Source organism: Perna viridis, chromosome 10, assembly GCF_037379345.1.
Source record: "Perna viridis isolate PV_CMFRI_1.1 ecotype Kerala chromosome 10, ASM3737934v1, whole genome shotgun sequence".
Classification (NCBI taxonomy): domain Eukaryota; kingdom Metazoa; phylum Mollusca; class Bivalvia; order Mytilida; family Mytilidae; genus Perna; species Perna viridis.
Genome location: NC_142454.1, coordinates 36271181 through 36295731, shown reverse-complemented (window position 1 = coordinate 36295731; position 24551 = coordinate 36271181). Strand labels below are relative to the sequence as shown.

The 24551-nt window shown below is 31.7% G+C and overlaps 1 protein-coding gene across 3 annotated transcripts; it reads left to right on the top strand.

Moving 5' to 3' along the window:
- The first annotated feature begins 1077 nt into the window (after positions 1 to 1077).
- Positions 1078 to 7812, top strand: LOC148605623 (uncharacterized). Of its 3 annotated transcripts, XR_015916008.1 has the most exons (7): positions 1078 to 1229; positions 1572 to 1892; positions 2415 to 2681; positions 3024 to 3368; positions 4747 to 4776; positions 5229 to 5919; positions 7337 to 7812. XR_015916008.1 is itself a non-coding variant. In XM_088549452.1 (6 exons), exons 1-6 carry the CDS (start codon positions 1196 to 1198, stop codon positions 5441 to 5443), a joined length of 1212 nt encoding a protein of 403 aa, XP_088405578.1. In that variant the 5' UTR covers positions 1078 to 1195; the 3' UTR covers positions 5444 to 6946. The 3 variants fall into 3 exon arrangements, 2 of the variants coding, with proteins under 2 accessions (XP_088405578.1, XP_088405580.1); XM_088549452.1 differs by lacking the exon at positions 7337 to 7812 and having other exon boundaries at positions 5229 to 6946; XM_088549454.1 differs by lacking the exon at positions 7337 to 7812 and having other exon boundaries at positions 5098 to 5357.
- Positions 7813 to 24551: the final 16739 nt, after the last annotated feature.

Genomic DNA, 24551 nt, shown 5'->3' with positions numbered 1-24551 from the left:
GTTTAGCTAGATTCTGACAAAGTGTAACTAGCAATTTTTATCCGTTCCTCATTAGCTTGTGCAATTTTCACATGAGTTCACAAGTACAACGACCGACAAAAGCCACCAAGAAAAGTGATTTTAGTTTGCATGTTTAAGTCCGCCATAAGGGGGGATTTATTTCGAAGTAGTTTGTTCCAATATTGTGTCCATCATTCTGAGAAAGAAATAGGTCAACCTTTTATTGTTTTGAGTTTTTTTAAAAGATTAAATGCATTCATTAAATGTAGTTTTAGTTACAGTTGCAGATATTTAATACATTTCACGACAATAGAAGAGACCAGGCTTAGTGCCAGTCCGACACACTAGCAGTATTTTAAATATAAATATTACAAGCTCGGAAACAGCAATTGACGTTCGAAATTTTAGACACTGCAGCCAGTCCTCACAGAAAATACAAGAATCTTGCAAAGTCGATGAAAAACGAATGATTTTATTCGACGTTATCTAATTGTCATATCACGTATTCTCTGAAAAATGTCTGATAATTTCGAAAGGCCTATCTGCGGCGATTAGTAACGGAACGAACGTCTACACTGCGTGGAGCTTGTAAATTTTAACCATTTCACTCAAATCGGACACATAATTCCGGCTTCAATGCAGCCGTTTGTCATTTGTTCTTCTTGTGCTTGGCAAAGAAGCAGCTACTGTAAGTTTTTAAGTCCGTGATATGGCTTTGGGCGGGGATTAAACCAACTTCTACGCGCAATGAAGCGAATTGATCCCAATTGGTTCAAGACATGGCACAAAGCATACAAACAGAATCAGAATGCCAAGAATGATGAATTAGAATATCTTTATGGTAAAAATGTCACATCAATATGATTTCAATATTGCTACAGAAGGAAGCATTCAGACTTAATTATATTTTGATGTGGAAATCTAGTAAAGCCCCCCCCCCTCTCTCTCTCTCTCTCTCTCTCTCTCTCTCTCTCTCTCTCTCTCTCTCTCTCTCTCTCTCTCTGTGTGTGTCCCTCCCTCTCTCTCTCTCTCTCTCTCTCTCTCTCTCTCTCTCACACACACACACACACACACACATACAGGAAGGTAATGCTCTGCTGGCAGTGCATAGTCTAAACTACAGCACTTAATATATAAATGTCAATACGCGGAAATCATTACTAATCCATTAAACGAACATTTTGTACAAACTGAAATGGAGTTTTGTAACCTTGTACTATTATGTGCAGGTAAGATACGTTTCAAAGACTTTGGTGCATATTTGAACTCGCAGTTTATTTATTGACTGGACAAAATAGCGACTTTGACTTGTTTATTATTGACAGATGACAAAATGGGAAAGAGCTGAAAAAAGATATTGGTCTAATAATTGTTTTCATGTTTAGGCAATAGTTACAAATTAACACATATATACAAGAAAAATGTAGGCTAGTATGCTGACATACACAATTGCATAGTTAAGGCCGGCAATCGAATTAAAAAAATCTTTTATTGTATCATTTCTTTGCTTTCAGTTGCTTGGGTTTATAATAATTGTATAAATACAATGTAAAGAGTTTGTCCTCTTTCAGTTAAGATTTCATTGTGCGTCAAAGCCATTTTAAGCATAACTACAGATCTGCCTATACAAGTGTCGGCGAAGATTGGTTCTGATGTTTTACTAGAATGCAGTTTACACAATCCAACCTGGATACTAGATAATTCAATTATTGCCTATCGAAATAGTAACTCATCTTTTGCAAAGAATGCAGAAAAGGCAAAACTTGTGATGAAATCGGATAACCAGTATTATTTATGGCTTCAAAATATAACAGTATTGGATGAAGATAAATACTGTTGTTTAGAAGGCGAAAAAAACATTCTGAAAGAATGCATCATTTTAAGTGTAACAGGTATATTAACTGTATACAAAAATATGTGGTACCCTTAATAAATAAAATGTGGGATTATTATGTCTTCTATCACAAGATGTCGGAGAACTTTGTTCTGTTTATAACATTTGATTTTTTTTAATAAGAACAACATTAATAATAATAAAAACTACTTATATTTCCTTTAAAGCTAGAAAAGCAAGGGAATTGTAAAATGTTCATACCAAAAATTTTTTTTTTCTTAGGATTGACCCTACTGTTTACGGCAAAATACTTTAAATTAAGCGATGCACACTCACTAAAGAAGCAATGGAGCAGGTTATTTCATGCGTACAGAACATGAATGTAGGTTACTTTATAACAGGTCATCCTTATAATATAATTTATTGTGTTATGAAATGATGGCCATAATTTTTTTACACTAATAAAAATAGTGCTACTTCTTTTGAAATAAAATAATCACACACTATTTGTGAAAGAAGAAATTTAGCACCATCTTGATTCACTGTAAATGTGTTTATTAATTTCATTTTCAAATTGAAGATGATACTATGGACGTCGTCATTAACATAAAAAACTCAAGAGTAGTTTGCAACATTAGTTCAAGCGAAGATCAGGTTTCAAAAATATTAGAGCATCATTCATTCGACGATGTCTTACTGAGACGTTCTAACAGCTTAGGACAATTGAGTCTCGATACTGATAGACCATATAAATCTGATGGATGTTATGTGTGCAATGTATATAAAAGTTCTCGTGATAGACACATTTCTTTGATTGGACGACGAGAAAGGCAAATCAAAATCAATGGTAAGGAAAGTGATGTACACTAATTGAATTAGCCATATATTTTATTCTTATCATATAGTATAGTATAATTATGTTTCCTTTCAAGTTCAATACATCTTGGTAAGTAAGGATGGACATAGGCCGATCGATTGAGTCAAATTAGGTGCAAATCACAATCCCGATTCGCCTTTGTAGTTACATAATGTTGTACTTTGTCTTTCTTTTGTTTACTCGTTGGTTTTACTTACTTTGGTTCTGAAAAATTAGATTTTATTCTATATATAATTACACCTTTTTCTGAACTGAGTAAATAAAGGTAATAACTGTTTTATTACATCTACTTTTAATAATATTGTCTACTAGGTGGTCCAGTTTGTTTTCAACAGGACTATGTGTTGCGAAAAGGAAAAGATCAAACGGTCGGCGTTGACTTTACTGCACATATGTATGGTGGAAATCGTTCTAAATATAAATACACATGGAAACAAAATGATAAATCAATTAGGCAAAATGACGGTAAATACGACACATGGATGAAGGATTCCACTTACGCAGTTGATGTATATGGCAAAACTGTCGCGATTTCGACTATTAGCATTGGTCTTACTATTCATGAAATTGAGGCCGAGGATCTACAGGCAGTGTACAATATTCATGTAATAAATAGCAATGGAAATGTTTCCTGCAGCTTAAAAGTGCAGAAGACAAGTATGTTTATTTTAGTCAACGTGTCATTAACACTGCACATTACTTTAAATCTGTAAATCATAAAAATGACTACGCGAATAAATAAGTAATAGTTTGTTTTCTGGGATTCATTACACACTCAATAGAAGTACCTCTTAGATATTAGATGGTTTAAAGGTGATAATTAAACCGAAAGCATTCAAACTGACAAAACATATCAACATTAGCATAACAGTCATTTCGTGGAGTCCGAGTTGCTCTTTTACTTTAGTTACTTTGTATGTATTATTCTAGTTACTTTATGTTCTTTGTTGTGTTTATCTGTTTTTCTTTGTCTGGTCGTTGTTCCTGCATTACATTCTTTTGATTTCCGCTAGAATCTTGGTTCCTTTGAGTTCTCTTTCAGCATTTAATAGGTTGTGAGTTGACACATATCGATTTACATTTGTTTTGTATAGGTTTTCCTCATCTATGGTTTCCGTATTCCATAACCTCTCAGATTAAACCTCGGGATTGTTGTCTTTCGAATGTAAAACCGTTGATTATTGTTGAGTAATCTGGTTTTGCCATATAAGCATTTGAGAAGATATAATCATACATAACCATCGTGTCAAATTCTATATACTGCGTTAGAAGACATGAATTATTTTTGGGTACCATTTGGAACTTACTTGTTTGAAATAATTTGATTTTTTTTTATTTGTTTTGTCCTGCACATAATTTCATGGCAACTGCATTCATCAGATAATATAATTTACAATGTCTTGAATAAGTATCTAAATATGCAATAATTATTCTACATTAATATAAGCAAATTAATATAAGCAAAACTAATGAGAGGTTGATAGATAATGACTTAGCAAAAATATCACTACCCATTGTAAAGACAATAAAAGTGATCAGTGAACCTTGTACCTATGTTAACAAAACACATAGTAGTCATTTCTATGCAACACAAATTCTTATGTACGATTAGTTTATTAATCACAATAAGTTGGTTGTAAGAATGATTACAAGCCAACAACTTATATGTATGGCAAGCCAAAGTGGACAAAAATCAATATTTTGTAATATTAGAAAATAATGTTTTAATATTAGAAAATCATTTTTTTAATATTAGAAAATATTTTTTTATATTAGAAATTTATTTTGTAATATTAAAAATGCATTTTCTAATATTACAAATTCCTTATTTAGTAATATTACAAAATGAATTTGTGATATTAAAAAATCACTTTACAATATTGCAAATTCAGTCACATTTTTTGATATTACAAAATGATTTTCTAATATTAAAAAATCGTTATTGAACACAACAAATCTATTTTGTAATATTAGAAAATTTCTAGCCATATGTATGAGTTTTAAACTTATCCAATGTTTCTGTATTGTTTTTCAGAAAATATCGAGGAAACAACCGAACACATTTGTTAGTATTCGTTAAAAGTAGATGCTTTATGTTTACATTCCAAAAAATCAAATTTAATATCCTTTTTTTTTCAACATAAAGACAAATAAAATCGTAGAAGTTGAAAAGGGAAATATTTCATATATATATGAGGTTAAACAGAATTCTAGTAGAAAATATTTAATGAAAAGTGTACTAAAATGTTTCATCACTGCAAAGATCATTAACATTTTAATAGAAACAGTATATTTCCAGAAAACATTCGATACAAGTTCCAGTCATAATTTTGCTGTAATTAATCTATTATCGAATGAAGGTAGTTTGAATTTGTCTACATTGCAGATGATGAAAGTCGACATTTTGACGTTGTTGGCATGAGCAGAAATACAATTGCAAGTTCTGGTCATAATTTTGCTGTAATTCAGCTATTATCGAATGAAGGATTTCAACGCTTAAATTTGTCTATATTGTAGATGAATGCAGACATTTTTACGTTGGTGTTGGAATTCTTGTTTTAAGTGTTATCTTAACAGGCGTCTGTTTCGTCTTTGGAAAACAACGAAATAAAAGGAAACAGAACATGAATGATGAAGCACCAGGTGACACACATGTATATAATTATATACAGGATGGCGAATTACGACGATTGGAAGAAGGTGAAAACCCTGCGGTCGACACTGCGAGATGAACACGATAGTAATACTGAAAACGTTCCCCTTGGGCGATCTTATTTTAGTTTAATTGAAGTGCATTTTTCGGATAAACATGGGTATGATCAACCGGATAGAAATATGGTGGGAGGTAGAGAAAATGAAAATTCATATGATTGAAGTGTTGACGATGACAGGTTGTACAGGCGGCATGAGATACATCTTCCTCCTGATGTAGATGTGCATTCATTCAGTAATAAAACATACCTCATGAATGACTAACCGATCAAAAGGAAGCGTCTTGATAGCATTGACCAAAAATACTACTTTAGAAACATGCTTGAAGATTAAGGACAGTCAGGTTTATCTAACTACCGACGTTAAAGTAATTGACGGTGTTTTATTAGATTAATGACATTTGCTAATCACATATGTTGAAATAACACTTATCAAATGCCATCTTTAAACTAACCATGATTGTGCTACTTTTCTTTTAGACTTTACAATACTTCAGGTAATCATTTATGTATCATTTCATCTGAAAGGAATAAATGTCTCTATCCAATATGAAACTTCAATTAAAAAAAAATATTCTGTACTTTTTATAAGTGCAAATTTTTCACCATATAATTTTAATAAGTCAATATATATTGCTTACTTGTTAATTGTATAATTGAAACTTGTGTTGAGCTTCATAAAAAAACATAAATCAAGGTCATTACATTGTTTTGCAATACTTTAAGGAGTGGCGTAATAAAATACAACACTCTTAACATTAAAATCCAGTACGTTCTAAATAGCCAGAAAGATAACTGAGTCTATTGCTGTTTTCATAATAAGTATAAAATATGAATAGCTATCATTGTTGCATATTTAAAGACAAGAATATGTTTAATTTTGTTGTTATATTTGACGTCACAATGTTTGTAACGTCATAAGTTCCTTGGCGTCACCTTAAATTGGATTTGTAGATTGCGAGTTATAGAAAGATTTGAAAAAAATATTTCTTTTTTCTACAACAGAAACCTTATTCCTTGTCGAGGTTTGTTTAATAACTGTATCATAATTGTTTCTGAATAAAAGCCAGGCTAGGATAATGGATTTATATGTCCTTAGCTGACCTAAGACGGCATTTTCCTTTCTCAAGAACATGAAGCTTGCAAACCACAGGAAAAAAAATGTGGCTAATATTAACCCAGATGATATAATGAAAGGGCGGATCAAGAATGGTTTAAAAGAATGATAGAAAAAAGGGATCTAAGCAATAATTTTATCCCCAATTTGCGTTAATTCACCGTACTTTTTAAAAGCTGGAGGCTCTGAAGAGTATGAACCCTTCAAGTGGAGAATTAAAAGCATGTGGACGTATCATTTGATCATTTAAACAAGATGTTTATCATTTTTAGAGGTTCATATACTTATTAAATTTCTGTTACCCACACAAAAAGGATCCTTTGTGGAAGTCATGAGCCTTATCGAGTTTCAAAACATTTGCACAGGTGGTTTAAAATGGTTGATATTTTACAATGTATCAATAAGAAGATTAGACTGCCTCTTACGACCATTTAACTTCTCAAATACAACCTGAAGTTGGTATATTGTTGAAACTCCTGAAATCCATCATTTTCCAAAGTTTGATTAAAATTGGTAACGGTTTTTTTTCGTGTAGTTAAGCCAAATGTATAAAGTTTACGCATGACAGATGACAAACTCAGGTGGATCACGGACCCCACCCCTAAAAAAGGAAGTTAAAACTGTAGCGTTTACACTTCAATAGTAAATTTGCAAAAAAAAAAAAAACATTTATTTCCTCTTTTCTCATAATTTTAGTATTCGCTTGGTATGTTATATCTAATTTTCAATTTTTGTATTTTTGCGAGTATCAAACTATTGCAAAGAATGTGAACAAAAGCAACATACTTTTATTGCAGCGATTGGACCGACATTGATGTCAACAACAACAAAAAACAGAATGCCGTTAATGATGACTACAGAAATACTCATCCGAAAAGAAAGAATATCGTTTAGGTAGATCATTTAATCTCAGTTGTTTCCGCTATATATATATAACGTATTATCTTTAAAAAACAATCCTAGTTTGGGGGATTTGATACATCGAATCTACCTCAAAGAAATTGAGATAAAGAATACTACAGATACTCTGAAGTCAGCCTCATATCTTCACCGACACTTAGAGATCGAAGATAAAGGAAAACTCTTGACGAAACTTTAGACAAAGTGATGACTTTTTATTCGGAATTGTCAACTTTCCTTTCATCTGTGGCAACATCTCTTCAGCACCTGTGTATAGAGTTTTCATATCACAACTCGTACGTTTTGCCAGAGCTTTCTTTAACTAAGCAGACTTTTTGTATTGCGCTATAGACTTCTTACAATTAGGCTTCTGGAACAGAGTTATGTTGCTCCAAGATTGAAGTAATCATTACAAAAGTTTTATGGTCATCATCATGAAATCTTGGATAGTTACGGTGTATCAATCTGTACCATAAAAACTGATTTGTTCAACGTGTCATAGTTTTTCTTTCCTTTTTGGACTATCCAGGGCTTGAATTTTTATGAGCAACTGGGCGGGTATTTCTTGAAAAGCAGAGGACGCTTACCATACCGGTACACATGGTCCATGCTCCCAGTGTTTAGTGAAGTCCGAGTTGCTCATTTACTTTTGTTACTTTGTATCTAATATTTTAGTTACTATATGTTCTCTGTTGTGATTGTCTGTTTTCCATGTCTGGTCTTTGTCCCTGGATTACATTCTTTTGATTTCCACTAGAATCTGGGTTCCCTTGATTACTCTGTTATAAACATGACACTTAAAAGAAAATATCCATTTGGCCATAATTGAACAAAAAAACTGATCCAGGAGTTTACAAAGCGGCATATACTTAGTAGCGGCAAGGGTCAAAATTGGGTCCAGAACAATACAATGTGGGATTGTCCCCCGATGCTCTTGAGTATGTTTTGGACCCAACAGATTTGACATGCCTGCTTGTACACGGGCTGAGTGCACCATCCACTCATCAACTTTATGATGATTTTAAGCTACCTTTATACCTCCCAGTTCGGCATTTTGTCATAAATGAATATTCTAGGATTTTTGTTTCAGTATACGCATATCTTTGTATCTCAGGGCGTGAAAAGGTCGAGATTTTTCTAACTTCATTGTTAGAGTGTGTAAGCAATCCTTGGGACAACAAATATGAATAATCTAAATATATAAAGATAATGATAATCATATAGCCCAATATCACAGTTCTTCTATACAACAATTGTGGTAAAATTTACGGTTATTGAGTTATATGTAATATATTAACACCGGTGCATCTGGTCCATGCTCCCAGTTTTTAGTGGAGCCCGAGTTGCTCATTTGCTTTTACTTTGTTTGTATAATTTTAGTTACTTTAGGTTTTTTGTTGTGTATGTCTGTTTTCCATGTCGGGTCTTTGTTCCTGGATTACATTCTTTTGATTACCGCTATAACCTTTGTTCCCTTGATTACTCTTACAACTATCCAACCGGATAAAGAGCATCGTGGAGCGCAGCATGATACGAACGCAGCCATCGAACTATGTTTACTTGGGGCGAGTGTTAATACATTATTAGTTTTTGACCCAATAAAGCATGGGGATGTACAGTTTATAATGGACAAAGCAACTGGTTTTGAAACAATATAGCACAACATATGAAATTCAATTAGCGATTTTCAAAATTGGACCAAAAATTAAAAGTTATTTTTTTAGGGGTGTGGCTCTTTTGACCCTTTATGACTCGAAAACCCAACGAGATATCTGAAATATGATTGACAAATGCAGGCAGTAATTTTTATACGGAAAAATTCGTAGAAAGAATTTAGTTTTACAAAGCTTATGCTTCACATACTATAGGTTTTGAAACAGGACTTTTGCATCCAAATGTTTCGAACTATGTATGTTACACAGGAAATAAATAACATGAATCTAGTCAATGGACCTCATTCAAAGGTACCAATAAGTAGTCCAAGACAGATGTTGCAGAATTAGTTTGGCTACTCATGGAATTTTATTCACATGATTTTCAACAAATTCAATCATTGGCCCCTGACAAGTTTCAAAACTTGCTTTATTTAGCAATCATGTGAATGCCTTCCTTTAAATGAAATTTGAGATCTAAATCAGAAGTCGTGAAAAAATGGAAGAAAAAAGAGGGAAATGATAGATGTTTGGTATGAGCATTATGCATAACGGAATACTTTGTGTTCACCCATTTAGCTGTTTCTGATATAACTACAAAATCTGAACATAATAGTGCACCATAACGATGCAATATGCAGCGTTTCTTCAAGACACTGATCTATTTATTTTATGTGTCACTCTTGATAAAGATAACAGGGACATGGTAAACAACTGTCGTACTTTTAGATTAATTTGAAATCACCTGCCTTCATATATATTGATTTAATGGATATATATTTCAAACATTCGGTATAATTACCAGTAAACATATAATTCAAACACTGCCTTTTGCAAACGTGACCGCTGTAGAAAAACCAGAACAAAACAAACCATGTTGTTTCGGTCTACATATGCTATACTTGTACATAAGCATAGTCCTTTCTTTATTTAGATCTATGTTTTGAGAAAACCAAGCGGAATCAACCAACTCCAACCAAATCAAGAAAGATAACTATTGCATAGTGCAAATTTTATACACAATCTACACAGTGTTATACCGAAAGTGCAAAATTAGTTATGTGGTCTTTAACTTTTCCGAACAAGAAAAAAAGAGAATTATATATATTTGTTCTTTTACGTGCTTGAATCACCTCCTTCAGTTTTTTTTTTTAATAGACTGATGTATATATTGAATCAGTACATATGTTCTTCCGCTTGAATCCTTTGCCGCTCTGTGCACAAATCATATTTCTTTTCGACCGAGTTCCAAAATTTCACAAATCATGAAAGTCTTGAAAATAATTTCTATACTGTATTTATACTGAAAATGAAGTACTGAAATGATACTGTAAAACACAATACGAAAATTTACTGTAAACACAGTATTTAATGTGTACTGTAAAATTCAGTAATGACACACTACGGTGAAAGAGTAATCAAGGGATCCAAGGTTATACCGGTAATCAAAAGAATGCATCGTCTGAATATAGCTGAAATATTGCTGCTCGGACGTTAAACCCCAACAAACAAACAAAAAAGAATGCAATCCATAGACAAAGTCCAGACATGGAAAACAGACATTCACAACAAAGAACATAAAGTAACTAAAATCATACATACAAAGTAACAAAAGTAAATGAGCAACTCGGACTCGACTAAAAACTGGGAGCATGGACCAGGTGCACCGGTAGGGTAAGCGTCCTCTGACGTGAAGTTACTGGCAGATACAGAACTGTTTCAGTAGTTCGTGTAGTACAACAGCACAGTTACAGTAAAAAATAAAAATTTTGTTAAACGTTTGTAAATAGTAAATAATTGGTAATGTAATAAGTCCCTTTGAAGTAAACCAAGAAATATTAATTTTACGAAAATTGTTCGAAGTACGTATTTGGTACAAGTTGTTATGCCATTTTAAATTTAAGCCTATATTTGGTTCCTTACGGATATTTATTTACTCTGACAATACAAGTTTTAATAACATATTTCCGATTGCCTTTTCATACAAAAAGGATTCTGAGAAAAAAAAGTTTCATTCGATGTCATAATTTCCTTTTTCCTATTGACTGTACTCTACAAGTGCAAACTCGTAACATGAACTTCAATCATTCGAATAAAATAATTTTTACTATTAAAACTTTTTTAAAAGATTATTTTTTCATAAATTTGATCAATAAGATCTTAATGCACAATTTCTTTTCTTTATCCATGTCCTCTTCGTATGAACAATCGTTTTACAAGAACACACATACACATACCAATTTTACTTCCATGCGTCACGTAGGAAACGAGATAAAGTTTATTTCTCGTTCAATATTTTGTATTTCGAAAGCCGATTTAGAATAAGCAATGAATGAAATAGAAATATTTGTATCATTTTCCGGGTAGATTTTAAATAGAAATATGACAGAGGGATATTGGGTCGGAAAATTGAAATCAATACGGGACAAAATCTGAATAACTAATTGTACAGATAAACCAATAAAAGGGCTTGGAATATATTTTTGTCACTGCAAAAATGAGTGCGAAAAAGTAACCTGGGAAATAAAATTGATAAAATTAACATTTAAAAATTTATTAATATCAAGTAGGTAAAAACAATCTCACCATAGTAGGTGAATTTCTGATAATATTTTACCTATAATTACATTAATTGGAAGCTAATTAAAAAAATTAACAATTCCAGTTAAGTACTTGAAAGAAATAGAAAATGAATGTTTCAAATTTAAATGGGATGATAAGCCAGATAAGGTTAAAAAAAATTTAATGATAAATTCGCAGAATAATTGTGGGTAGATATGATTGATATCATAAGCTACTTTACTTCTTTAAAACTATCATGGGTAACACGATTAGTTACATGGGAAATCTTGAACTGGAATATAATACCAATAAAGTACTTAAACAACGCTATTGGAGATGGTTAATATTTAAGCAAATAATTGTAAGGTATCAAACTTAACAACGATTTTGAAAAAAAGTTCCGGAATTATGAAATTACGTCTTTACAATCTTGCGTTAAGCAGATGAGGATAAACAAACCACCCAAGCAAAACATTCTATAGAAATCAGAAAACAAATAATTTGACATAATGAGAATATTAAGTTCTACAAAATATTTCGTTTATGGGCACTGTATTGAAATGATTAATAAATGAAAAACTGATTTAGATAAATTAATCAATCGAAGTAATTGGATATCAGAAATTTACAGTTTAAAAAACAGCAATACCAAATCACTGGTTGATAATGTTAACAAATGAAAATAAAAAGATAAAATTATAGTAGTGAATATAAATAAAAATAGTTTTTCGATGAACTGATGTATAAAAAATGTGAACAATTTAACAAATAAAATGCCATGGTATCTAAGAAAACTGAAAGTTATATTGGCGAAAATAATTACTTAACAATTTTGAGCGCAGACAAAAATTTGTGTAACAAACACATATATGAATTTATTTCTCATTAGGAAAATATGCTTAAAGGTTTTCGATGGAAACTATTTCAGCAAAGTTTTCCAACAAAACAAAATGTGTATAAATGCTTGAACTGTGTTATTTGTAACAATCAATTTTGAAATAAACGTGATTTAAGTTAGAAAAAAAATATTTGAAGTAATTGATGAAATAGACGACATTGGCTTCCACTAAAATGTTATATTATATAAGTCTAAAGGAATATGCTAACCAGCAAACTTATTAGGTATCGGATATATATATATATATTTGCACTGTATTCAAATTAAATTAATTATGGATGCAAACACAAATGCATTCATTCCAAAGAAAATTACGCTTCTTTCAACAGTTTATTGACAAAACTATGTTTCTAACATAAGAATAATTTAAAGTTTACTAGTTCACATGTTTTGCTTGTATTATGATTTTCTGTAATATAAATTTCATATCGTTTCACACAATTTAAAAAAGTCTTTGAAAGTTGGTTTCAATCGTGCAGATGCAACCAAACCATTTACAAACGGAAATCACTAGACTTACAAATATGATCCTGCCCAGTCTGTAAGATAACAAAAATTATATCTGTTTATCAACCTTCTCTGAAAGAAGATTTTTATACAAAACAAAGTTTGTTTCAGAAGGTAAAATTAATTTCGTTCTCTACTTTTATAGCTAGTTTTTGTTGTTTTGACTTTAAGTAATGAATGCGGTACCCATTCAGTTGCTGATTTTTATTATTTCAAATTCAAAATATCTAGTACACTAAAGCTAAAGATTTTTTTAAGTGAGAAAAATAAAATTAAAGTACGTAACAATGAAAACGGAAGTGAGATTTTTTTCATAAAGGAAATAAAAATATTACTAATTTGACATCTGCCTCTTATTTTTGTGCTATTCGGTAGGGTTTGTTGTTGTTGTACTGATTTTTGTCCTTTTTCTTCAAGAATTTACACTGAACTATATTGAGTTGTGTGAAACTAATTTAGATTGTCTAGTTAGAAAGCTCACTATCGTCCTTAAATACAACAATTTGTGCAAGTTTAATGGAGACAATCGTATGCATGTTAATAAAACTGGTTTCGTCTTATACCAATATTTTCATCAATAATTTGAGCAAAAAACTTCTCTAGTTCTTTGATTTGTAACCATTGCGTTGGTTACTCTTCATTGAAATCAAAAACAGCTTTATAACTCATGTAAACAACTTCCACCCAGCTATCAAATTTACCTATGAAGTCTCAGGTTCAAAAATTAGTATAATTTGACACCGACAGTGTAATCGAAACGAGACGATTGATTTGGATTTTCAAACCAAAAAATAAACATAAATATCCGAACAGGAACAGATGCATTCCGTATAGCTAGACTCTACTTATTAATCGGATCTGATCCTACAAAGACACCGTAAACTTTCAACAATGTGTTCTTGAAATCCATTTTATGAGAAGGGGATAAAATGTAAAAACAAATGCTTTCTGAAAGCAGTCTTTTTCTCGAAACAGAAAACTGCATAACAAAAAAAAAAGAATATAAATAAGAAGAAAAATTAAAGAAAGTTACATGTGTCCTCCAGACTCTTGGGAAACAGTTCTAATATTGAAAAACTATCCAAGATCTTTTAGAACCTCCAGTCCTGTCTTTTAACCAGCCAAATAACATCAAGATTAAACTTGTCGGTAGAGTTTGAACTGGCTAAACTTGTAAAGGCGACTGAAAATATCACAAATGCGATGATAGGCGCTGTGAATGCTGTGACCACACGGAGGTATTCCCTTTATCATTAGAATCACAAGCAAAAAATATAAGACATTTTCATGTTCAACAAGAAAGACCTCAAACGGTATCTATCGCACTGAGTGTCAAATCTGCGATCCTCAATATATGGGAGGATAATAAATGCAACCCTTTCATAAACGGGTTAATGGGTACGGGATCGACCGGAGAAAAAACTTTTTGGTGATCTCTGAAGGTATTTAATACCTTGGATTCAGGGTATGCGTTTGTATATTTAATGCGTTTAACCATACCCGCCCTTTTTTAATTGTTGTTTTATCCAACACCACCGCACAAATGCAAAGACAGATCGTTAATGCAGGTTTTTCATTATTGATGTGATACAGAGAGTGAGAAAAATAAAGATTAAAACGATTGTGGTGAAGCCCTAAAGACTTCTGTACGTGATGATGGAGAACTTGAATAAAGTATATTGTAGTTGTGGTCGTCTGTACTTGCAAATGGGTTGTATTTTCGATCTTCAAGGCTTCTATTCCATCTTGTTCTCTATGTTCAAAAGAATTATCACATTCGTCTAGGGCGTAAACGATTTGACACGTTATCAATATTTTTCTCGCATACATACTCAGTTCATGGCTTACGAACCAATTCCTCTTTTCTTTGTCTATGATATACTTAATACTAAATTTTGATCAGTTGGCAGATCTTTTAAGTTAATCATCAAGTTAATGAATAAAAGAACCAGCGCACAGTGATCTTTAGTCTTGTAGGTTGACATAACGCGAAATATTTATGTTTGCATACCATGGACCAATAATTGTTTGAAATGAAAACCATGAAGGAACAATTAAATATTTTTACATATTTTGCCAATGAATGACAACCTTTAGTTTAAATGAAAAGTTTTGACCAATTGCTTTTACCAAGTTAGACATTGCAATGGTTTTTCAATTTTTAAAAAATAACAACTGCATAAATCATTTTCGTTTTCACATTGCCATTTGTTATGATTTTTTATTATTTCTTTTTATTATATATATACTTAATATTTTTACTATTGATTGGAGTTTGGCCTGTCAGTTTAATAATTTTGTTATTCCCATTTATTTGTTTACTGGGCTGTGAGTTTTATTTCAATACTTAAGTAGCAGTCTTTATAAAAATCAGGCAGGAGGTGATGCATGCATGTCAAAAAGCACACCAACTTTACTTTTATTTCCTATTCAGAATCAGTTACAGACCACATAACCAGTCTTGGTTTTTCATTTCATATTGCGCTTTTGAGATAAAATTTATATAGATTGTGTATGAAATTAGCGCTTTGCAAGAGTTATCGTTCTTGATTTAGTTTGATTTGGTTGATTTGAGTGTGAAGTGAATGTATTATTTTCTCAAAAGTGCAGATCTGAATACAGAAAAGACTAAAGTTACCTAAAAATATAGCATCTGCAGACCGAAATAACCTTATTTGTTCGGCGGGTTTTTCTACACCATTAATCACCTTACCATAGACAGTGTATGAACTTTATATGGACTGGTACTTAACCAAAACAAAACAAACAAAAACTATTATAAAAAAACAACAACAAAAAAAACAAAAAACAAAAACAAACAAACAAACAAACGGAAGAATACAAAATTAAGTTTCAGTTTGTAACAATCGTTCAAATTAAATATTCGTGATAATTTTTAGAAACACACAGGTCTAGAAAGAAAACAAATTCGTTATTATTTAGTGGAGTGATTGATCATATATACCGAAATTATTCCACATAGTTTTGTTTTTGAAAGATAGATGCAGAATGACGTATCGGATATAATGGAGTTACTTTTCATATTCCTTGTTGGTAGGTGTTAATTAGCATTATTATTCATTTTCATTTCAGAAATTGCTTTTAAATACATAACTTTATACTGAATTTAGAAATTGCAAGTGTTGCAGTTATTTCGTCACAATAAATCCACTGTGCAAAGGATATAAGGAAATAACCTTAATGATTAATATAATTCAATATGTCTTCATCAAATAATTCTCAACGCATAATAAGATAATTTGCGATTACGAGAAATTCTTGATTAGTAAAAATTTGTCTTGATACATTCTAAATCTTATATTGCGTTTTGCTGCAAATCATCATCATCCGTTTTCAGTTTTTTTTATTTTCTGTTGGATAATGCAGAACGGAAATAAAAAAATACAGTATCTTAATTTTGGTCTGAACTCCAGTTTCAAATTGACTTATAAGACTAACACCAGTTTTTAGATAAGCTGGTTAAAATGTATTAAATAATGTACGTACTTTTCTACATAATCATCCAGTCCTAATGTACCTTCGAGGAGGACTGTAATAGTCATTGGCGTTGTCTCAGTATTATATTTTTCTTTGGTTCATTAATATAGGCCTTGGACAAACAACTGGTTCATTATGAAATAAAAACACCACACTTGTTAATATATGTGACCACTTTAATTGCTACACTACTCAATCGCGCCATGTTTTCGTACATATTACAAGAAAGACCCAATATGCATTTTCAGGTCTGAACATTTTTTTAATGTTATGACTGAACATTTACACCCAATTTAACATAACTTAACAGTAAACACAATTAGGATTTAATTTAAAAATCGGTATTAGTTATAAAGTGCCCCGTGTAACTGATAATTTTTGTCACTAGCAAAACACCAGAATGGTTGCTTTTTTAAAGGTCATGTCCGGTGTAAGGAAATATCTGACCGATGCATATAGTTTGAAATACTTACAACTGACTCACTACCAAATAATCCAAGTCAAGTATTTAAGTATTCTTTGTTGATTCATTTACTTTTGTTACTTTGTATGTATGATTTTAGTTACATTTTGTTCTTTGTTGTGTATGTCTGTTTTCCATGTCTTTTCTCTGCCCTTGGATTACATTCTTTAGATTACCGCTATAATCTTGGTTCCCTTGATTACTTTTTCAGTTAGTTGTAAATGTAACATAATACATTTGTGTCCTCTTAAAGTTTTAAGTTCGACATCCTGACCTTCCGATAACGGAAACAATCATTTTGTTTAAGGTTTGACGTTATCAACCGACGTTCCAAAAAGAGATATAGAACGTATCAAATGCACAAGACGTTATATCCTCTATACACTTAATGTAGACCGCATTTTCTATGATCTTGCAATTCTTATTTGGAATGCTGAATGAAGCGATGTACACTACGTGAAGGATGTTTTTTTTTTGCAGAAGAGAGGAGTACCACATTCCAACCATTTCGTTCAATTGTCCAGTTAAAATCAAGCATACTTGTCCCCTCTTTCGATTCCTGTTTGTTTTTCCTACTTGCAATATATTATTTGCAATGATTTAAGTTGTATGAAATGTTCGATCTTGTGTCTGAGTACTTCACTAATGGGATTACCACAATCAATAGGCATTTGATGCACATGGACTTGCTCAAAGGGGAAAATGCAACACGAGAACAATGGTCCACATAGTCAGACTGCATTTATGTAGGTAGAGCCTTTGTTTGATGCAACATAATTTTTTTTAATTTTCAAAAATATAAATTTCTTGCGGTAAGAGTTCCCGAAACAAAAGCCTGTTACATCACTTTATGCATACCAGAGTGACATAATTCAAATACTGTGGACATCACGGATATTTTTCCATTACATTTTTTTTTGTGCGAAAATAATTGTAGTTTTCGTACAAGGTTACAATACTATTAAATAAACTTTTGTTGATCATTTATTTGTTTTTGGGGCAATCTTCTTTGAGAGTTTTCAATTCAGGTATATGTGTTAACATTTATTTCGATACAACAGTAGTACCAATGAATGTCGGATGAGATAAATACTCATAGCCTAAAAGGGGAACAACCTCTAAAGAATGGGATTTCTAGATGTTTCAAGTTATAAAAAGAACGTCATCAATTCTATTTGAAACGTCTGTCGCCAACGTTGCTAAATATTGCAATTTTTTAACAAAATATCTCGAAAAAAATATGGCTTACTATTTATTTTATACAAATTTTACGCTAAATCGTTTAAAGTTTTTTTTAAGATGGTCTTATGCTAGGTGCACGAACATTTTACTCTTTGTATCAAATACGATGTTTTCTTGATATTTCTTTATAAATTTCGCGCAGAAAGTTTGACAAGAGAACTATTGAAAATTCGAGCATCTTGACCCCTATTTTATATTTCATATTTCTATGTTACTTCGGTCATTCTAGCCACATGCGAAATAAATTAAATACTGCGACAGTACTATTGTTCGTGGGGTATCAATTTTCGCGGTTTTCGTGGATAGCCCAAACCCCGAAATTTGGTTCCCAACGAAAAGGAGATTTCCATTGATGTGTATACTACACACTTCAAAACCACTTATTCAGGAATCTACGAACATGTGTTTCTTCCACGAAAATTGGTATCCACGAATTAAATTGTACAGTAGATAAATTTTGATGTAACCCATGTGATATCGTCCCACCTTAAAATAAGAACTGTATATGTAAAAAAAAAATGGTGTTTTATATTGGAAAATTTAATACATAAACTACTACTTATGATTAGGCTTCTGGGAGAGGGTTATGTTGCTACAAGATTGAACTCATCAATACAGAAGTTTTATGGTCGTCATCATGAACTCGTGGATTGTTACGGTGTATTCATCTGCCCCATGACAACTGATTTGTTCAATTTGTCATAGTTTTCCGTTCCCCTTTCGTCTACCCTAAACTAGACTTTTTTTATGAGCAACTCAGTGGCTGTTTCTCGAAAAGCAGAGGACGCTTACCATATCGGTGCCCTGTACCATGTTCCCAGTTTTTAGTGGAGTCCGAGTTTCTCATTTGCTTTTGTTACTTTGCATGTATTATTTTGGTTATTTTATTTTCTTTGTAGTGTGTGTCTGTTTTTCCATGTCTGGTCTTGGACCCTGGATTACATTCTTTTCATTTCCACCAGAATCTTAGTAATCAAAAACAGTTTTCTGCGTATCAAAATATCCCCGATGTATATAAACATCTACGCTCAGTACTAGTAGGAATTATTCTTTATAAATTATTAGACAGGAGATATTCCGTTTATATCAAATTTACTACAACAACAATAAACCCACACACACACACACAAAAACAGAAACCCATAAAAAAACAAATAAAAAAAAATCCGGCATCGTTTGTTTGGTGACTGTTTTGACATCTTGTTAACCTCTCCCTTAGCAGTGTCGGAAGTTGTGTGAAACTGCGGTCTTCACAAATTTACTATTTTCATAAATATTGTTCTTATTTAAAATTTTACTCTTATTTATTATAAAATATATGTGTATTTGTTTTTTTTCGTATAGCATTTCCTTTGTACATCATTACTTTAACCGACTCTACACAAACTATTTTCAATCAAGTGTCAGGGTTGATAGGTCATAATGTTTTACTTGAATATAATATACCACGTCCTATCTTGAAACGAGACAACGATGATACGCCTATTGCATTTGTGACAAGGGAAAACATATCTGACCGAAACGAAAGACAAACCCTTGTAAGGAACAAGAACAACCAGTATGATTCGCAGTTGACAAATCTGACTGAATTAGACGCTGGTATTTATTGTTATTTTGGTGGAAATCAAAAAGCTGTGCAATGTTGAGATTTACGTATTGCAGGTATATTAGTTAAAAAACATATGTTTTCATACGTGTTCTTATTTTACGGACTAGCATACAACATATGAAAAACATGTAAAGCCTAAACATTTAAATTATAATTTTTTTTAAAGCATATGTATTTCACATGTCTCCATATGAAGTTTTTTCCCACATTTGAGTTTGTAAGAATAACTGTTTTTTATATGTCTGTATATGCTAAAAAGAAATTTGTTGTCTTTCATCTTCATATGTTTGCATATGAATTCATTTTTTCCTGTGGTAATATCTGTTTTGCAAACGATTGCATTGAAAACTAAAAATATTATCTCTTAATGACGTTGGTGTGGGATATTTTTTTACAGATGATTGCAATTGAACATTTTGTTGAAGTGTTTAATTCATAACAAAGACGAACTCCACAATGGAAAAACAAAAACAAAATACCTCTACCCTTCTGAAGAATCAAATCAAACAAAACCTGCAAACACGAAACAAAACAAAATAATGTTATATTATTAATAATTTAAGTTTACTTCCAATTTCAGAGTTACCGTACATGCGACTTGAAAGACAAAACACTTAAGTAGTTTGCAAAGTCGGACAAATGGAACACAGTTTAAAAGTACTTTACGGCATTATTCATTTAATGGTACCTTACTCCGACAATCTAACAGCTTAGGGATGTCAAAAATATTGACACTCAACAAAGACGAAACATATAAATCAGAAGGACAGTATGATTGCGAAGTTTTGAAATATTCTCAAGAGGGAAACGTTTAAAAAAAGAAAGAAAAGAATTGCAGCTGAAGCCTACTAGTCAGCTAGAAGATTTATAGAACAAATAAGAATGTTGGCTCATGTGACCAGGATAAAATATACAAAAGCGATCTTTGACAAATGTTTTTAAAATAAAATATTCGTGCTAGCAAGCTTAATTTTGAAGATATACAAATATAAGTACGGGTAATTTTGTGGTCTGATATACGAAAATGAGATCAAGGATTTCTTTTTTATAAAGTATGAACATAGAATTTAAAATGTCAGTAATAAGCGTCTTATTTTTCGTAAAAAATGTAAATTCTACTAAGTACACAATTTCATTCAAACGTACTAATTAATCCATATGTGTCTTATTACAAAGAAAATAAAGGTTGAATTTTTCTTTCGGAGTAGGTATGCGTATCTTTCATTAAAAAATTTTTTTAGAAAGGTCTAAATGATAAACGATCGATGGTTTGTAAATTCATGTACTTAATGCATATCCTATGACATGTAGAGTAGCTGATAATTTAAATGACACGATTTTCAATAGTCTACAAAAAAGAAACAAATCTTTCCTGTGTGAGATTTACGCTTTATTCATGGTCACGATCGAGTTGTATTGCAAGGAAATCAATCTGTTCTACGTAAGATTTATACACGATTAAAAGTTCTTGCAAACGTTTAATACTGAATTCATTGCGTTCAGAGAAGAATCTACATTGTAAGGGCGGATACAATTGTGTCACAGAGAGGCCAATAACAATTTTGAGAAGAAAGTCATCGCAACATAATGCATTGACTTCTTTCATTTAGCAGCGTACTGTAATAGAACAAGAAAGGAGTGAACATAATCAAATTTCGTTTATTTTTTGACAATTATGATAATGTTTTGAAATTGGGGTCTCTAAGTTACTGTGCGAAGTTAAATTTAAAAGGGGAAAGATTGTGATCATGCACTTTTTGCTCATGTCTGGCCTTTATATGTCTCGTTTCGTTTCACATTCACTTTACTCTTATATTAATGAAGTAAACTATTTCGCTGTACCTCTGTATAATATTTTGGGAACAGCTGCGGCCTGACTTGTTGTGTGAGTGTTTCCTTCTAGTTCATTGAAGACCCATAAATGGCTTAAGCTGACATTTCTCATTCTGGTGTGGTTGTTTTCTCTTTGACATATTTACCATTTCCATTCTCGTTTTTTTTTGTAATAATTCAAGACGAAAACTCATTTGTGGTTGTTATTTTATTTTCAAGTTTTATTGGAAGTGAATAACTTCATCTCTAGTACCGATAGTTCTGATTAAGTAACATAATCCCAGTTATTTTTAGTATGACACCGTCATAAAATGTTTTTGAAGGACGTCATTCATGTTTACGGTCACTCCCAAACTTTGTCAAGCTTTAAAGATTAAGGATTATATATGATTAATTACCTTCCGTAGGAGAGCTATCATGTATATAAGTAAAACACAATTGAAAAAATAAGTGTTAAGAATGAAGAGAATCTTTAATAAAAAGGAAAGGAAAAAAGCAACTGACAGATGCAAATTACAATAGAAAGTAGAGAATTAAGTTACGATGATAATGAGCAAACAAATAAAATAAACAAAAACCAAAACAAAAAACCAAAACCAAAACCAAAAAAACAAAAAAAACGAGGTACTTCGATTGTCAGGTAATCAGCTTAATCTTAAGTAAAAAGCTTGTATTAGTTATAAAAGAACTTTACACAAATGACGCTTAGTACGTCTTCTTGGTCAAACTCAAAGTCAATTTTACATGACAATATGCACGAAAAAAATCATCACCTGACATGTTTCCTAAGTGGGTACTTAATGCATTGCAGTTTAGATTTATTACAATCAATCGATATTTTTACAATGCATAATCTTGTAGATAAAAGTCGTTCAAGTATTGTATGGGAAAGTAGCATGCGAGTATGTCAATAATGTCGGGGGAAATCATAGGTTGAGGTTTTGCTACCCTTAGCGCAAAGTCTGCTAATATAAATCCGAAATGAAATGCTGGACTCGGGAAGACGACAAACTATACCAAGGAACAAAATTTTTTTTGCAACTATTTATCCAGAACCAATCCAGTAGGGACTGACAAATATCGGTTCTGGTAACTCGAGGCAAGTTCTGCATATTTTTATAACTGAAATGATGAAATATCCCAAGTAAAATTCTTTCTTTTGTTGTGATCTTGCCCCATAGTTCACAATCATAGATTGCTTTAGAATAACTAAATGGTTTTACAATTCTGGCACAAACGATCAGGTTTATAATTGCGGAATGGACACCAAGACGTATGATTGACGCCATTGTTGGGCGGAGTAAGCGACAAGCTAAACCAGTTCTTTCCATTGTCTTTAATGAAGTGTACATGGACTCAAAAGCACCACATCGATACGGTAGTTTACGCATTAGGTAAAATTTACGGGAATCTGTGTTTTACATAATTTTGTTATGAAATTATGGAGAAACAACTACATTACTTGTACTATTTAATTTGTGTGGAGTAAGGACTAGGCACAGTTTAGTTAATATGTGGTATATAATAGCAGAGAACAGCAGAATATTAATATTAAAGAGAAAGAGCTATTACTAGTGGTCAACCTCATTTTGTTATATCTCCAACAGAATATATAAAACAAATATTGTAATAATTAACTTGATAAAAATTTCTATGAAAAAGTTTTGAAAATCATTATGAAACTAAGACATATCACCAACGTATCACTCGCCAGACTGAAAACAATAAACAATTACATTTTCATATACACTGAAGTGAAGTTTTTGCAAAATATGCGTATATATACTGTGTTATATCTTGACGTAATGTTTGAATTCGTACTGTTTATTTACTATTCAACCTCGTTTTTCAATGATTGAATAAATAATGTAATAACTGCATGATAACATGTTATTTTTATTTTCAAGATATTCCTGTGTGCATTAGACAGAGTTTCATGTATCTCAAACAGAAAGATGTCTATGAACTTAATGCATACATCTATTTCGGAAACCTCTCAGAATGCAATTACAAATGGAAACGAAATCATGAACCAGTCACGGTAACTGATCACAAATATGACGCATGGACAAACGATTCTATCTACGCGATTGAAACATTTGGCAAAACGGTTGAAATTTCAAGTATAAGTATATGTCTGATTATTTGTGAAGCTGACGATGAGGATCTGAAAGCAGAGTGTAGTATACATGTGATGAGTGTAAATGGGAACGGTTCCTATGTTGTCAAAGAGCAAGGAAAAAGTATGTATCTCTTTTTTAAATTTTATTTAAAATGATAATCGAGTTAAAACAACGAAACCTTTATTAGAACTAGGATCAGTATATTAATTATGAACTAGAAAAACATACATAAAATAACAAAAATTAAAGATAATAGTACGCACAAATAAAATTAAACGAAGAGCAATCCGGACTCTACTAAAAATGGATTATGAACTTATTATTGATTATTTACAGCATCCTTTTATCATTTAATCGGGTTAAAAACGAGAAAGTAATAGAGCAACAACGTGAACAGGTCTTTTATCATGATTTAGATGAAAAGACGAATTATCGATACGTACAGAGTACCTAGGTTCAAACAAATCACGTATATGAATTGTTGTGAATATGTTTGTAGAAATAACTTGGGCATTGCGGGTATTGTCAGTAGCATTTCAAGGGCTAACGGCATTTTATTCTCTTTAAGTCCTGTTCGGGTTAAAGAAAATCGGGAAGTCGAACATGTGCATATGCTGGATTAGCTTCAAGTAAATCATCTTTCTCTACCTAGAGTTCAAATTTAGAAGTTCAGACATTTAGTTTCATATAAACTGGTCAACAACTTTAATGAATAAGAAACCTAT